This window comes from Bufo gargarizans, chromosome 4 (genome assembly GCF_014858855.1).
Source record: "Bufo gargarizans isolate SCDJY-AF-19 chromosome 4, ASM1485885v1, whole genome shotgun sequence".
NCBI lineage: Eukaryota > Metazoa > Chordata > Amphibia > Anura > Bufonidae > Bufo > Bufo gargarizans.
Window position 1 is genome coordinate 508936092 of NC_058083.1, and position 17793 is coordinate 508953884.

Below are 17793 nucleotides of genomic sequence, written 5' to 3' on the forward strand. Positions count from 1 at the left end.
TCCTGGGACGCTCTCGCTCCGCGCTCTGCACTCACTCAGTGACCTTATTGAATCTTTCGATACCATCCTCCCGGTGCAGTTTTCTGTTTCTAACGACGGCGAAGTCTCTACGACGCGCTGTTCTCCTGATTTCGATGCTGTGTTTTGGAAGGACGACATGGGCAGAGGTTTCATCCTGACGCATGATGCTTTCATCTACGTGAAAAAAAAAATATATATATCGTTGCACACAGGGTGAAAAATTTGCGCATGTTAGACATGCTTCTCTTTATGGCTGCCTTACCTCTCTACTAGGGTTTTGCTCCCCAAAACCTCTTCCAGAATGAGCCCCCAGTGCCGCCCCCCCCTCCCTGCACCACGGGCAAACAGCCGATTATGGCGGGATGGGCTGCGGCACCACCATTTTTCTACTTCAGCATCTGAAATGCATCAGTATATAAAAAAATTGGATTTGGCTGCTTCGCTGAATTTCACAAAGAAATGATATATTCGTAACGAATTACTTTGTCAGGAATCGCATTCCGTTGTAGGTAGCAGGCGCAATGACGGGGAACGGCGATCGCGCCGCCCACCCCGTCATTGAATCTCATCACACGCCGTGTTCATCATTGATCGCTGCATCTGACATTAAAATTAGCGTAAAATAGAAAAAAAATATATACATACTCACCTCATCCATTCGTTGGCGGAGAGGCCGTTGCGGCCATCTTGATTGGAGAAGATCACATCATCACGCTGGATGGCATGGTGACGTCATCCCTGGCCAACGTGGTGACATCACACGTCACAGTGCGCGCTTTCTTCAATCAAGATGGACGTGATGGCCTCTCCACAAGCAAATGGATGAGGTGAGTATGTTTTTGTTGTGTTTTTTACCACCATTTCAGTAAAAATAGATTTATTTCCACGAGGAAATTTGACTTTGTGGCAAATCAAATTTCTCCAGAAATTCGGATCGAAGGCAATTTGTTTGACTTTGATTCACTTATCTCTAATGGTGTCCATTCAGAAGAACATCTGTCTTATAATACAAGGTTGGCTCATGTCCACCTGAACGGAAGTCACTGGTACACTACAGCGCTCCGTCATGGCTGATATAGGGGGGGGGGGGGGCAGACCAGGGCCCCTCTCTGTGAGTTTCATTTGTCCTAAGAGAGCACATGGAGAGGGGCTGTTTGCATGAGACAACATTTGGTGTATTTTAAAGGGGTACTCCGAGACAGTAAACTCCTTTTAATAAGGCCCCATTCCAGACCCTCAGCTAAGTTCAGACCCCTATATAAATTCAGACTCCAGACAAGACCACTAAAATCAGACACCAGACCAGACTCCAAAAACCAGGCTCTCAATTAGATGCAAAAATTTATTCAGGCCCCAAAAATCAATTCAGATGTCATATGAGACACCTATATTCACATGCCGCTCCTTGCTGGTGGGTCCTCTTCTGCTCTGAGTGGAGCCCATTAGATACCCGATCCAGGAGCAAAGAGAGTAAGGGCTCGTTCACAGGGGGTGAAAAAAAAAAAAAGGATGCTGAAAACGGATAAACATGGGCGCACTCCTGTCTAAATGGCCTTTGAAAACGGGCCCATTGATTACAATAGGGTCTGTCTGGCCGTGAAAACGTGTCCGATTTTTGGGCTGACGGTATGCCGTGTGAATACCCCATAGCCTGCAATGGTTCTGGAAATGGCAGTTAAAAAGAAAAAAAAAAAAGTGAATGTGGGCCTAAGTTAAAGGGGTTTTCTGGGACTTTTTAAGGTTATCACTATCTGATTAGTGGGGTCCGACACCCAGGACGGTCACCCATTATCTGCTTCCCCATAAGATAAAACATTTACTTACGGCTCCTCGCTGGCAGGTCCTTTTCAGTTCAAGATGGCGCTATAGGTGAAGAGGTCCCGGATCCAGTGGCGAGGAGTACCAGGTCAGACCGCAAAATAGGATCCTCTGGATCTAATCAGTATTTAATCAGTCTGGGGTCCGACTCCCACCGATCATCCGTTTGAGAAGGTACTGGCATTCACAGTAGTGCCGCGACCTACTCTCAGCTCGCCAAACACAGCGCCGTGCATTGTATAGTGGTTGTGCTTGGTATTGCAGCTCAGCCTCATTCACTTCATTCACCGATGAACGTGACATCACACGGCCTAGGAAAGCTACCGCATGCACCAGTGCCTTCTCAAACAGCTAATCGGTGGGGGTCCTGGGTGTTGGACTCCCACCAATCAGTTAGTTCATCAGTTAAAAAATCCCTTTTAATCTTGGGTAGTGTTGAGCAAACTTGTGTTTTAAGTTCGGCGTCTAAAGTTCGGGTTCAGGATATCGAAGAATCACTTTATGGATTCCGCTACCACGGACCAAGTTATGGTCCGTGGTAGCGGAATCCATAACGCGATTCTTCGATAACCCGAACCGGAACTTTAGACGCCGAACTTAAAACACAAGTTCACTCAACACTAATCTTGGGGCATTGTCGCCTTATTGAACCTAATGGCAGAAGTTGTGCCCCCCAGCTTAGGAGCCCATTGCAGCTGTAGCTACAGCCCTGTCCTGTAGTCCAGGCATCGATTATTACTATTATTGTTATTTTTCGATACATTTATAACACGAGTGCATATTACAGATACATATGAATGGACATATATCTACGATATTTTCAGAAGCTTCTTCCAGCCATTGAGACGACGTTGCGAGGCTGAAGACGGAATACGTACTATTAAAATGTAGCAGGACATGGAGTGAAGCGTCCACTCTGAAATGTCACAGGAGTGGCTGTGCATTAATCAAACGCGTGTGTGTAAACTGATAAGTCTTCCGTCTGATTTTAAAGATTTCTGGAGAGGGACATCTCTGAATAGATGAATACACAAGGCATTGGATATTGCTGGAGGGAGAGAATACAACATTAATCACATTATAATCGCTAGACTGCTCGAATTTATTCTGCAGGTATCCCCTCCATGCAAAACGCCAGCATCTCCTAAAATGTTACCTCTCACATACAGATTTGGGTGGAGGGTGCGTGAATTATTATGAAGTGTCCATTCGATGATTGCTATTTTCTTAAAGTGGCGGCGAGCCCTGTATTTCCTTCCCGGTTGTCGGTTTCTCTTCATCACTTCGCCGGTAAACAAGGCTTATCATCTGTCCTGCATTAAATAAGCCCCCTGATCCGTCCCATAAATTATTTCCTCGTTATCCACAAACGCACCCAATCCAAGCCGGCCCTCAATCACTTTCCAGATGAGGACATAGATCAGGGAGCTGCATTCGTTTAGATAGGCGTTCTGGAAATCGGGATATGATAGCCCCCCCCCCAATCGCCCTCCACAATAATGCAGGTTTGTGGACTTAGACGAGGTATCTATTAATATTAATAATAGTAATCGGGGGAGATGAAAAGCAATGAAAACTTCTAAGGTAAATTTATGGGAATTGCAACCTTCAGTCCTGTCCTGGATGATATTAACATCAATGGCGCAGGAAACGTTCCGGAACGAAATGACGCTTTAATCTCTAGATCTTTTGAAGACTATTCTCTGGTGCTGGACAGTGTGTATTTTTGAGTTGCAAATATGAATGGGGGAAGGGAAGTGACCACTGATCTGAGCACATTTCTAGCATTTACAAGTCCATGTAGCCATTGGAGTAATGGAAGGGTAGTTCTAGCCATACAGGACCCCCAAACAAGAGTTAACCTTGGGGTGTTCCCCTGCCTATTTATTGCATTGGGAAATCGACAGAGAAAAATATTTCCCGTTGCCCATTGAAGTTGATGCTCATTGCAGCGACGCTCTACTCACTAATAGAGCGGAGTCCTTGTATCCCTTTAAGGCCTGTTGACTATTACACCAATGTGTCACATTCTTGAGTGAGATGGCTGTCAGTCTACAATGATCTCATGTGTACCTCAGCCATATGCTTAAAAGAGGACCTTTCATCTGGCAAAACATTGTGAACTAAGTGTCATGATCTGTACAGCGGCGCCCAGGGATCTCACTGCACTTACTATTATCCCTGGGCGCCGCTCCGTTCTCCTGCTATGCCCTCCGGTATGTTCGGTCACTTGGTTATAGTAGGCGGAGACTGCCCTTGTTCTCCTGGGCGTCTCCTTCTCCTAGGCTGTGAACTCTGCGCTGCGATTGGCCAGCTCTACAGCCTAGGAGAAGGAGACGCCCAGGAGAACAAGGGCAGACTCCGCCTACTATAACCAAGTCCCCTAAGTCTCCGCCTACTACCCCTACAGACCCCTCTTCTAAAAAGAGCATCTTACTCTTTCTGGAAGACCAAGCATACATTACACATGCAGCCCATTGATTTCATTAAAAGAGTAATGCTTAGGTTCACCTGCGGGAGTGCTCCAGGTAAGTGCTCAGGCACATGGCTGTTGGTCTGCCAGTTCCGTGCATTGGGGACGGCAATGGACAGGCAACATCCGTGCGGATTCCGCAGATAGATCGAGACCCATCTGACTTGAATGAGTCCGTGATCCGTCCACACTAACACTGCGGTGCGGAGGCACGGAGAGAACCCCAGGGAAGCGTTCCGAATCCTTCCGGATTGCGGGTCCGCAATTTGACCCGTTGTTTGACGGCCGCAATACGGGAACGGCCAGGCAACGGCTGTGTGCATGAGCCCTAAATTATGCCTCATTCACACGTCAGTGTTCAGTCAGTGATTTCCATCAGTGATTTGGAGCCAAAACCAGTTGCGACTCTAAACACAGAACAGGTGCAGATCTTTCCCTTATACCTTATGTCTGTGGAGGCTCCAATCATGGTTTTGGCTCCCAATCACTGATGGAAATCATTGACCAAAACACTGACGTGTGAATGAGGCTTTAAACACTTGCCTGGCACGCACACAGATTACAGATGATCTCTATCCCATCGATTTCTAATAAAAAAAAAGTGTGATTCTTAGTTTCACCTGCGGGGGTGCTATAGGTAAATTAAACACTTGCTGTCTGGTTCAAAGATTAGCTCATCAGAAGCCCATTCCTTTCCAATAAAAAATAAATAAATAAAGTATAATTCTTATTGTCGCCTTTGGGGGTGCTGCAGATTGATTAAACACTTAAAGGGAAATTTAAAATGTCGCAAGTTGTGTTTCAGACTTTTTAAATGCGACTTTTTGAATAAAAAAAGTTTCAAGTGCCTCTTTTTAAGCCACCCTCACCTACTTTTCCAAAAGGAGTGTGAGAAAGGAGCGGGATCAACACCTGAGACAAATTTATCTTAATTTACAGAAGTTTTCTGGGCAAATGAAGCCTGAAATCTCCAGCAGCTCTAAGCTGCCGTACATTTCTGTATAGGACACAGACTACAGAAGGATGTGCCTAATTGGTGACCGAGCCTGCACCTCGTAATACGTTAGGCACATCCTCCAGCAGCACAGGGGATATTAAGACCGGCACTCACTGTGTGGTTCACTTATAACCCATTCCTTTCCAATAAAAAAAAAAAGTGTAATTCTTAGTTTTGCCTGTGGGGGTGCTACAGGTAAATTAAACAGTTGCTGTCTGCTTCACCACAGATTACAGCTCATCGCTAGCTCATTAATTTCGCCTGCGAGTGCCATGGCCTTCTCAAGGTTTTCTCTATGCCAATGACGTCAACAATAGAATTTACAGCGCTGTGCTTGGTGAGCTACAAGGAGGCTGCGGTGCTCACAGGAGTGGCGTTGCCTTCCCAAACCGCTGATCGCAGAGGGTCCTGCGTGTCGGATTCCCACCAAACAGATATTTAGAAAAAGTCAGAAAACCCTTTTAAACACTTTCTGTCCATTTCATCACAGATTACAGCTCATTAATTTCCTATTTAAAAAAGTGTGATTCTTAGTTTCGCCTGCGGGGGTTCTACAGGTAAATTAAACGGTTGCTGTCTGGTTCACCTGCAGATAAAAGCTCATTCCAATAAACAGGTTTTGCCTGTGGGGGTGCTACAGATTAATTGAAGGGTAAATTGCAGCTTAAAAAGCACAGCGCCGTCCATACGATAGTAGGGCAGCTCTCTTCTTCCATAGAAGTGAATGGGAGCGTGCCGCGCTCATAGAAATGAATGGAGGGCGGCTGCGCATGCGCAGTGCTCTCTCCTTCACTTTCGGGGCTCCGTTCTCGATATAGGTGCGGGACCCGCACCTATCAGACAATGGGGGCTTATCCTAGCGATATGCCCCCATTGTCTGAGATGAGAAACCCCCCTTTAAGCGCTCATAGAGCACCTTGGCCTCTTCTCACGGCTAATCGGCAGGGGTGCCGGGAGTCAGACCCCTGGCTGATCCTGTAGACAGGCCATCAATATAAAGATTCCGGAGAACTCTTTTAAACACAGATTAGAGGTCCATTCACACGTCCGCAATTCTGGCTCTGCCTCCGTTCCACAATTTTGTACCGATTCATTTCAAAAGATGCCGACAGCACACCGTATGCGGTCCGCCTCCTTAGATAGAGCAAGTCCTATTCTTGTCCGGACAAGAATGGGTATTTGTATCATAGGGCCGGCCACGTGCGGTCAGAACGCATACTGCCGCCATCTGCAATTTGCGGCCACCAAAACACTCACGGACCCTACAGGTGACCTCCGGGGGCCCAGCGGCAGGACAACCCGGTCTAAACATACAGATTCCGGTGGGACAGTTTATCCCAAACTTACCGCGCGCCATTGATGAACGGCGGGAAGAAGTCTGCTCCGGCTCTAATGGATAAAGGGAGCGGAGGAGCGAGCGGCATCATTGTCTCCGTTTGTAAATAACATATTGCCGCCAACTGTTTCTTAATTGCCCAGACTGTTGATAAATAATCCAGTCCTGCTGCTCTCCACAGACAATTTGCTTTGGATCAGGCTAGGCAATTCAAATAACACTAATTATTTATGATTTTATGATGTTAAAATGAATATTAAATGAAACAAAATTCCCAAGGATTACTCGCATGGCAGCTAAGTACATAACATTCTGTACAGATGGTTGGAAGACTCATTTTTGCTTCATTGCCGCATACATATCCTTGAAGGATTCCGTCGGAAGACAAGCCTATCTTTGAATTTTTCATTAAACCAGACGTCTTGAAATATGAATTCCTTTTATGTTTCTGCGAGTTTTGGGGGAAGAGAACTCTGGGTGAATAAATCATACGACGCTACGTGTCACCAGGACTTGTGAATATTTCTGCAATGTTATTTTATCCTCAGTAGAGCCCCATTGATTATCAAACTCAGCGGAGAGCCTTTTATGATCATATATCTCCATTAGCGCCTACTTTGACTGCCATAGATTTTTCTGGTTAAGACTGCATTATGTATTAGCCGTCCCGTCGTCGCCTCAAGACCAAAAGTTTGATACGGCTTTTCAATTCTGTATTATGTATAGACCTTTCTTATCTTCTATATGTAAAAATAGGAGCCGGTGTCTTGTCTGTGCCTGTGTGTGTGTGCGAGCGTCAGCCGAGACCCCAGCCAACCCTCTCCTCTTCTCTTCCTCCGCAGACGGCGTACTTTATTATGAAGATGAATTTCTACAATGAAATGGCTGTCAGGGTAAATATCTCTCTTCTTGTTATACAGATGAAAAGTCAATTGTGATCTGAATTTACTTTTCATAATAGAAGTAAACTAGACTAATGCATACACCATCAGGACGGGCGCTAATGGAAAATCCACCGCGTAGCTGCCACGCAGAAGAATCAGGAGCAGAATTAACCAAAAGGGTTTTTTTTTATTAAAGGGCCGGGGGTTTAACTTGGGACTTTGTGTTTTTTATTAGGGGAAGTTTAGGTTTATCTTGAGGATTTGGGTGCAGAATGAAGCCGGGTGATGGTCTTCTTTGTAGTCCCAGTTATTCTTGTTAAAGGGCATCTGTCGGCAGATTTGCACCTTTTAAGTGTCTCACCTGAAGACATCTGTGTTGGTCCCATGTTCATATGTGCCCGCATTGCTGAGAAAAATAAAGTTTTAATATATGCAAATGAGCCTCTAGGAGCAATGGGGGCGTTACCGTTACACCTAGAGGCTCAGCTCTCTCTGCAACTGCTTCATCCTCTGCACTTTAATTGATAAGGCCAGGCGGTGAAAACATCATCACACCTGGTCCTGTCCATTAAAGTGGAGAGGACGCGGCAGTTGCAGAGAGAGCAGAGCCTCTAGGGGTGAGGGCAAAAAACCCACGTTGCTCCAAGAGGCTCATTTGCATATATTAAGGCTACTTTCACACTAGCGGCACGGACCTCCGGCAGGCTGTTCCGTCGGGTCAACAGCCTGCCGGATCCGTCCTGCCGCTAGTGAACGTGTGCCTCCGGACTGCCTCTCCATCCCCATTGACTATAATGGGGGCGGGGGCGGAGTTCCGGCGAGGCACGGCGAGAGGCTGCCGGAATAAATGTCGGACATGTCGTAATTTTATTCCGGCAGCCTCTTGCCGTGCCTCGCCAGAACTCCGCCACCGCCCCCATTATAGTCAATGGTGACGGAGAGGCAGTCCGGAGGCACCTGGTCACTAGCGGCAGGACGGATCCGGCAGGCTGTTCACTCAACGGAACAGCCTGCCGGAGGTCCGTGCCGCCAGTGTGAAAGTAGCCTAAAACATCATTTTTCTCAGTAATGCGGGCACATATGAACACGGGACCAACACAGATGTCTTCAGCTGCAAAGCACACATGTAACAGGTCAGCCAGTGTCATAGGTACAGAACTGCTGACAGATGCCCTTTAAAGGGGTTTTCTGTAATATGGATGGCCAATCCAGCTGATTGCAAGGACCACAGCACGTCGGAATCAGAACCAGCGTCATACAATCATTTTCTTTTTCTCCCAAGAGGTATTTCTTGTGTGCTCATCGTCACCCCCTAGTACTATTCAAAAGTTTCCAAAAAGAGTATAGAAGGATAAGTGACAACTGCTTTGAGCAGATTTCTCTTGTCGCTATTTTAACTGCTATTATACTGATCCCCCCCATGGGTAGAATAATAGAGCTGAAGGGTAAGAGAAGCAGTCTATGGACTGAAGTTGCTCTTGTGTAAATTACCTCTCGTTTAAATCACGTTTTTATTTTCTTTTTCTATTTTTATAATTTCTATATAAGACGCTCCTTCAGTTTTAACTCTGAGCTTTATAATGGGCCAACACTTACTGTTCTGTAGACCTGACTGCTCAGCAGTCATCTCATTATAATGAGAGGCAGGATTACAAGACGAGCACGTAGAAATAGATAACACAGGATCCACCGTTCACAACAGGTGATGTACACAGCCAGGGACGTAGCTAAAGGCTCATGGGCCCTGGTGCAAGAGTTCGGCTTGGGCCCCCCTTCCCTCAGTGCTTTGTGGCCAGGGGGGGCACATAGCCTTCGTGCTGCCTGAGCCAAAAATTGAAATACCCCCCCATCAAATTTTTGGCCTAACCCCTTCCCTCCAGCCAGAGGTGTAACTTGACCAGCATGCACTTTCTAAAATATCGGTGTCTTCCTTTGCGGCACAAGTCTTTTTAGGCCGGTAGCGACTGCTACCTCTGCACCCCTATAGCTACGTCCCTTTACACAGCTCCCCTACATCCCCTCCCTGCAAACTGACCTCTGCACAGGTCACAGAGCATGCCCATAACAGTCTCCCGTAAAGCTGGATCTCTCTGCCCCATTTGCCACTAGATTACTAACGCTGGGTTCAGACCTGAGCGTTCTGAAAGGAGCGCTCTGTATGCGCGATTGTACCGGCGTTTGCAATCGCGCATACAGAGACAAGCGAACGCCCATTGTCGCGCGTTCCCAAAAGTCTATGTACGGGAACGCGCGACAAGACGCCCCAAAGAAGCTCATGTACACCCCAAAGAACGCCCATGTGAGAACCACAGCCGTAGGAACGCGCTGTAAAACGCTCAGGTGTGAACCCAGCCTAAATCCTGCTCAGTATGATGGAAGTGATTGGCCTTAAGGACACTGCTCTCTCCTGGTTTTCTTTCTCCTCTTGATTTTGGGGTCCCTCTGGATTCTAGGTCCTCTCTTCTTTTCTTTCTGCACAGCCCCTATTGGACAGACTGTCTGGTTTTTAGTATCAACTCTATGCTTATGGCCTCATGCACACGACCGTATTTTGTTTCCGTGTCCGATCCGTTTTTTTTGCGGATAGGATGCGGACCCATTCATTTCAATGGGCCCGCAAAAAACGCGGACAGCACACCGTGTGCTGTCCGCATCCGTATGTCCGTTCCGTTGCTCCGTAAAAAAAATAGTGCATGTCGTTTTTTTTGCTGACCACAAAACGCATACGGTCGTGTGCATGTAGCCTATGGCAGTATCATTTCTATGCTGGCGATCCCAATCGCCATGTTGAATTTGCAGAATGGGTGTCACAGCAGTTACAACCGGACCCACATTTGGCAGGTCCAACACACAACCTGTTTGGCAAAATTCGGCAAGCAACTTGCCAACTGTGCCATGGTGGATGGGTGGTCTGTTGGGGTGCCAAGTGTTGAAATCTTCTGGGTTCCCCCAGAGATCAGCACAATCTCTTTCCTCTCCTCGTGTGTTAATCTCACAGCTATATCTGTGTCTGTAACAAAGAGAAATTTGTTAATTACTTTGGAAGGAATAAAGGTAAGATTTAAGGTCAGATTTAAGGACAGATTTGGATTCCTCATCAAATTCTCTTTCACGTACATATGTCACATGCCCCTCTTCCCATTTTAATATATTAACATGGTTCCAAGAAGGCAGTTTTCAAAATGGCCTCCAAATTGGTCACCACCCATCACAGACTTCCCAACCACCATTTTCCATTTATTCAGGTGTCTCCATACTTTTGGACCACCCTGTGTAGAACAGGCACCTCTTACCTTTTTTTCACACCTGTCTCCTTATAGATCGTGAGCTCTTGTGAACAGTGCCCTAACGCCTCTTGTTTTAATTGTTGACTTTGTTATTGTGTATTTTGTTTGTACAAAACCCTTTGATTGTAAAGTTCTACGGAACATGTTGGCGCTATATAAATAAAAATTATTATCATTAGTTATGCGAATGAGCTCTTAACAAGCTCTGCCTCTAAGGCCTCTTTCACACGGGCGTCGGATAGGATGCGGGTGCGTTGCAGGAAAATGCGTGATTTTTCCACGCGAGTGCAAAGCATTTTAAGAAAAATCGTCATGTTTGGTACCTAGACCCGAATCCGGACTTCTTCACAGAAGTTCGGGCTTGGGATCGGGGTTCTGTAGATTTCAATATTTTCCCTTATAACATGGTTATAAGGGAAAATAATAGCATTCTTAATACAGAATGCTAAGTAAATTAGAGATGGAGGGGTTAAAAAATAAAAATAAATAATTAAACTCCCCTCATCCACTTGTTCACGCAGCCCGGTGTGTCTTCTTTCTTCTTCTTTGAGGACCTGGGAGAAAAGGACCTTGGGTGACGTCACTGTGCTCATCACATGGTCCATCACATGGTACGTCACCACGGTGATGGAACATGTGATGAGCGCAGTGACATCACCAAAGGTCCTTTTCCTCCCATCAAAGAAAAAAGGCGAGCAGGGCTGCGCGGACAAGTAGATGAGGTGAGTTTAATAATTAAAAAAAAAAATTTAACCCCTCCATCACCCTAATTTACTTAGCATTCTGTATTAAGAATGCTATTATTTTCCCTTGTTATGTTGTTATAAGGGAAAATAATAAAGATCGGGTCCCCATCCCGATCGTCTCCTAACAACCAAGCGTGAAAATCGGACCGCATCCACACTTGCTTGCGAATGCTTGCGATTTTCACGCACCCCATTCACTTCTATGGGGCCTGCGTTGCATGAAAAACACACAATATAGAGCATGCTGCGATTTTCACGCAACGTACAAGTGATGCGTGAAAATCACAGCTCATGTGCACAGCCCCATAGAAATGAATGGGTCCGGATTCAGTGCGGGTGCAATGCGTTCACCTCACGCATTGCACCCGCGTGGAAAACTCGCCCGTGTGAAAGAGGCCTAATACCACCAGATGTACAGCAGCTATCCTATAAGTCAGTGTTTGACCTCTTAAATAGACTTTTAAATAAGCCAGCACCTCATCTGCAGACAGCTGTTTGGGGGTGATTGCTCCTCATCAGTGCAGAGCAGAGAGAACTGGCTTAACTGGGTGAGAGACCTAGGTCAGGATTCAGGGAAGATTATATATCCTTGAAGGGGTTCTCCGGGAATTAAGAAAATGAAAATACTTAAATTTTACTTCATTATAAATATATTACCAAATACCTTTCATTAGTTATAATGTCTCGTTTTGTCAGGGGAGCAGTCATTAGGAGAAAGAAAATGGCTGCCATCCTACTAGTCCACACAAAACCCTGTCCTAATTACACAGCAGGACAGATTAAAGAGCTGCACCATCTTCCTCTCTTACTTGTCAGGGATAATGATCCTGAATACAGCTTAATATGATCTTCAGATGAATCTCTGTAGAAATGGAGGTCATTAGGATACATGAAGTACAGAGAGGATAGTGGGGGTGTAGATAAGGAGCAGCAGCTCTTGTACGCAGTCTCCATTACCACAGTCTGTCCTGTCCATCCTCTCTGTACTTCATGTCTCCTCATGAACTCCATTCCTACAGAGATTCCGCTGAAGATCTTATCACCTGTATTCAGGATCATAATCCCTGACAAGCAGAGCAGAGAGGAGGATGAGGCGGCTCTTTACCTCAGTGTTGTAAAGTAACTTGTCCTGCTGTGTGATTAGGACAGGTTTTGTGTGCACTAACGTCCTGTTAGTGCACACAAAACCTGTCCTAATCACACAGCAGGACAAGTTACTTTACAGAACCATTGTATTTCTCCTAAGGATTGCTCCCTAGACAAAAAAATCCATTATAGCTAATGAAATGTATTTTGGAATATATTTATACTAAAGTAATATTTAAGTATTTTAATTTTCTTAATTCTTGGAGAACCCCTTTAAGGAGAGCGCCTAAATGGCTTAAGGAGTCTTATAGGCCAGGAATTCTGGGAACAAGAATTCTGTATATGAGCTCTTGGCACTAGGTCGAATATTGGCTTATAGGATGGCAACCGTACATCTGGTGGCATTAGAGGCAGAGCTTGCCAAGAGCTCATATACATACCCTCTTCCCAGAATTCTAGATAAGAGTTGCCTGGCCTATAAGAATCCTCACACCCTTTAGGTGCTCACCATAAGGAATATAGTACCCCCCAATCATAGTTTAATGAAGCTGCAGTAAAGTGTATCTCTAAATGCTGTAAACAGCACCTCAGGCAAGATGGCAGCCCCCATAATCATGTATAGTAAATACAATAAAAATAATTATACAATTAGAACATAAAAACAGAATAGAAAAAATATTTATCATGGAACATTACCTTTAAAGAGGACTTTTCATGGGTCCAGACATTATCAAATAAGTATGGGGTTATGTAGGGCATAGTGCAGGGATGTATGGTCACTTACTAGTTTGTCTGGGCGCCGCTCCGTTCACCCGCTATGCCCCCCTTTTACTTTTCCCGCCTGGTATGTAAATGAGTATCATCGGTACAGGGAGGAGGAGACTGCCCTGTTTCTCAGTGCGCTACAGCCAGGGAGAGGAGAAACAAGACAGTCTCCTCCTCCCTGTACTGATGATGGTCATTTACATACCAGGCGGGAAAAGTAAAAGGGGGCATAGCGGGGCAACGGAGCGCCGCACAGATAAACTAGTAAGTGACCATACATCTCTGCACTATGCCCTTGACAACTTACTACTTATTTGATAATGTCTGGACCCATGAAAGCTCCTCTTTAAAAAGTCATCTATTTTGAAGCATCTTACAAACAGCTATAATCAGAAGCTAGGCGGTCATAGATTTCCTGTCCAGTGGCCACTACAGCGGACATCTAGTATTGCATGCTGACCATATAATACATGGGCAGGTCTAGACTGCCAGAGCAAGAGAGAGGAGACCCCAATGGATGACTACATCCCCCCAGGAGGTCCAGAGTGTAACACCATCGCAGTAGGTCATGTAGCAGTAAAAAAATGAAATCAAAGCAATTCATATAAAATAAAAGTAAGCGAAACAAGGATTGTAAGTAGAGATTAGCGAATTAGTAAAAACAAAATATTCGGGCCGGTTCGCTGATTTTTTTTTAAAATAATTTGGTTCGATCCGAATTTTTTTGCAGCGAATAGCATTAAAGAACTGCTATTTTCTGGCTGCACAGAGCCTTTATAGTGGTGTAGAACACTGTGCCTTGCAGTAACCCGCATAGGGAGTCTGCTGTGGTAGTGTTATAATACTGTGAGTCAGTATGACATGCAGATGACAGGCGTCGCTCTTAGAATCACTGCACACTTCACTTATTTGGGCAGTCACAGGGCCAACACTAACCAAATAACTCAAGTGTGAACTCAGTCTTTCAGGTCGATGTTAGCGTCAAGAAGAAGCGCACTCCTTTTACACCGTCAGCAGCTGATTCCACATAGATGTCAACAGAACCTGCTCTATTAAACATTTATACAAGTAGAGCCCCCTGACAAAGTGGAGAGGGTGTCAGCAGTAAGTTTGTGTTGACGTCACTGATTATTTTGCCCTTCCTCTGATCCGTCAGAACAATGACCCCCAAAAAACGGATCCTGTCTGTTGAGCATTCGCCTTCACTCGGTCAGCATTTGGTCAGTAACCCATCAGTATTGCTAATGCGAAAAAAACAGGAGTGGATCTAAAACAGAGATGACCCGTGAATGTAATATTTGCATGTCTTCTGTGTTTTGTACCCACTCCTGCTTTTGGCTACCAAATCACAAGCCAATTTTGATAGGACCATACAGGCCTTACAGCTGCTACACAGGCAGGATCCATTGTGCATCTCCTTTTTCCTTCCTTCTGACAGATCAGAAGGGGCAAATAAATGATGGTCAGCGAGGCCGAAAGGCAAACTAGTGGCCCAGTCATGAAGTGGAGAGGGTGGGAACAGCATGAGAAGTCCACAGAGTGGCCCTATGACATAGTGGCTAGGTGGAAGCAGCATGAGGAGACCACAGAGTGGCCCAATGACAGAGTCTGGAGGTGGCAGCAGCATCAGGAGGAGGATACAGAGTGGCACAATGACAGTGAGGAGATGGCGGCAGCATCAGGAGGCCACAGAGTGGCAAGGTGACATAGTGTGGAGGTGACAGCAGCATCAGGAGACCACAGAGTGACCCGGTGACAGATTGGGGAGGTGGGTGGCAATACGAGTACCAGCTGAAGATGGTGAGTGAAAGAAGGAGCACTTGGCATCAGATGTGTGGCATCAGGTGGATGGCAGCATCAGAATAGTAACTGAGGCAGGTAGCCAGAAGAAACCGTTCTCTTTTGTCACAAAGTGTTGGTGTGGCACCATGGATCATCTAGTCTGATGCATCAGGCACTGGCGTGTGGAAATCCTGGCTGATCAACGCCTGATTCATCTTGACAAAGGCTTTAAAACATAACTGCACCGCTGAACGGCAAATATATTTTACTTTTTTCCACTTATACACTGCAAAAAAGGCTTTAGAACATATAACTGCACCGCTGAACGGCAAATAGGCCCTTATTTTTTACCACTTATACACGACACAAAAGGCTTTAGAACATATACTGCACCACTGAACGGCAAATAGATTTTTCTTTTGCACTAATACACAAAAGAAAGGGCTTTAGAACATATAACAGCACCGCTATACGGCAAATAGGCCCGTCGTTTTTTTTCCTCTTATACACTCCACAAAAGGCTTTAGAGCATATAACTGCACCGCTGAACGGCAAATAGGCTCTTAATTTTTTCCACTTATACACAACACAAAAGGCTTTAGAACATATAACTGCACAACTGAACGGCAAATATATTTTTCTTTTTTCCACTTATACACTCCACAAAAGGCTTTAGAGCATATAACTGCACCACTAAACGGCAAATAGGCCCTAATTTTTTTCCACTTTTCCACTCCACAAAAGGCTTTAGAACATATAACTGCACCACTGAACGGCAAATATATTTTTCTTTTTTCCACTTATACACTCCACAAAAGGCTTTAGAACATATAACTGCACCATTAAACGGCAAATATATTTTTCCTTTTTCCTCATATACTCCACAAAAGGCTTTAGAACATATAACTGCACCGCTGAATGGCAATTTTTTTTTCTTTTTTTTCCACTTATACACGACACAAAAGGGCTTTAGAACATATAACTGCACCGCTGAACGGCAAATATATTTTTCTTTTGCACTAATGAACAACAAAAAGGGCTTTGGAACATATAACTGAACCACTGAACAGCAAATAATTTTTTTTTTTTTGCACCACTAATGCACACCAAATGGGCTGTAATTTTCGCACTTCACCACGCAACGGCTAATAAGCCCTTTTTTCTTTCCACTAATACAAGCCAAAAAATGCTTTAGAACATATAACTGCACCGCACAAGGGCAAATAAGACATAGAAATATTTCCTTGTATTAAACCCTGTTAATAGCTGTATCAAACAGCACTTGCACCCCAATAACAAGAACAGTTTGCTGGAATTACAGAGCTGTATAATGGCAATTTGGATTCACAGTCAGTGCAGCAAGGTGTAATAGGATTGTTCCTATTACCCAGGCTGTAACCTCCCTTACTGAACCCTGTTCTACATAAATGCTGTGTAATGATTCCTCCCTATCCTTTCTCTACACCTTGAATAATCTTTCCCTGAACTTGCAAATCATTTTTTTAGCACAATTAAGTCTTTTCTACCACTGTCCCTAGCGCCTGCTGACGTCTCTCCCTGCACGAAGTACACTGAAAAATGGCTGATTCCAAGATGGCTGAATCTATTTATAGGCTGTGACATCACAGGGCTGGATGGCTTCTGATTTGCTGCATGCATTGCATTATGGGTGATCCGCGTTCCCAGAGTTCCTTGCTCCATGTCCTCACACATGCAGCAGCCATTTTAGGAAAAATTACGATTCGTTACCACGAAGCGTGAGGAAATTCGGATTCGGTGGAAATCAAATTTTTACTGAAATTCGGATCGAATTCCACTTCGTCAACTTCGATTCGCTCATCTCTAATTGTAAGCTTCCCAGAGATGTCTTAAGATGCCGGCCAGACACTGAGAGGAGTACGTCCTTTCCCTTCACTTCAGATGTATCAGATAGCTGTAAACTAGACTGCAACATTGATTTCCAGTGCTGGATCCTAAAATAGTCATCACATTTGAATGGAGAGGACGTCTGGATAACGGAGACTTTATATATTACAGAGAGACAGCGGCATGAAATAACATCACTGCTCCTGGAGCATAAAATGTGCCCTATTTAAAGGGAAACGTCTGGTACACCAGCCTACGGTAGCGCAAGTGTTGGGCTGTTTAAAGGGGAAGGTACAAAAATATTCAAAGCAAATAGAATCTGAAAAGTCTGCTTCTGAATATAGAGGCCAGTCTATGTTCTGCCCTTGTCAAGAGGGGGAAGATATCTACCTCATCTGAGATTTCACAATTTTCAACACACACCCAAAAGAGGTGATCCATTGGTAGATCCATAATGGAATTGGTTCACAACTACCACCCTTATTCTTACTCCCCTGAATTTCAGATGACTGCAAGGTCTGTGTATATTACAAATCCACCTTAAAGGGGTTGTCTCACCTTAAACGTTGGTGTCATATCACTAGGATATGCCGCCAATGTCAAACAGGTGCAGGTCCCACCTCTGAGACCCGCACCTATCTCTAGAACAGACCACCCTACATTAATTTCTAGACGGGTGCCAAAAATATCTGAGCGCTGGCTCGACTATATCCGGCAGTTCCATAGAAGTGA

At 45.0% G+C, this 17793-nt stretch overlaps 1 protein-coding gene across 1 annotated transcript in view; it reads left to right on the forward strand.

Moving 5' to 3' along the window:
* SPATA17 (spermatogenesis associated 17) overlaps positions 1–17793 on the forward strand; it is a 216913-nt gene that overhangs the window by 16157 nt on the left and 182963 nt on the right. Inside the window, exon 4 of the mRNA XM_044288798.1 lies at positions 7488–7538. Within this exon, the coding sequence (XP_044144733.1) occupies positions 7488–7538 (51 nt within the window). The remainder of the gene's footprint in view (positions 1–7487; positions 7539–17793) is intronic.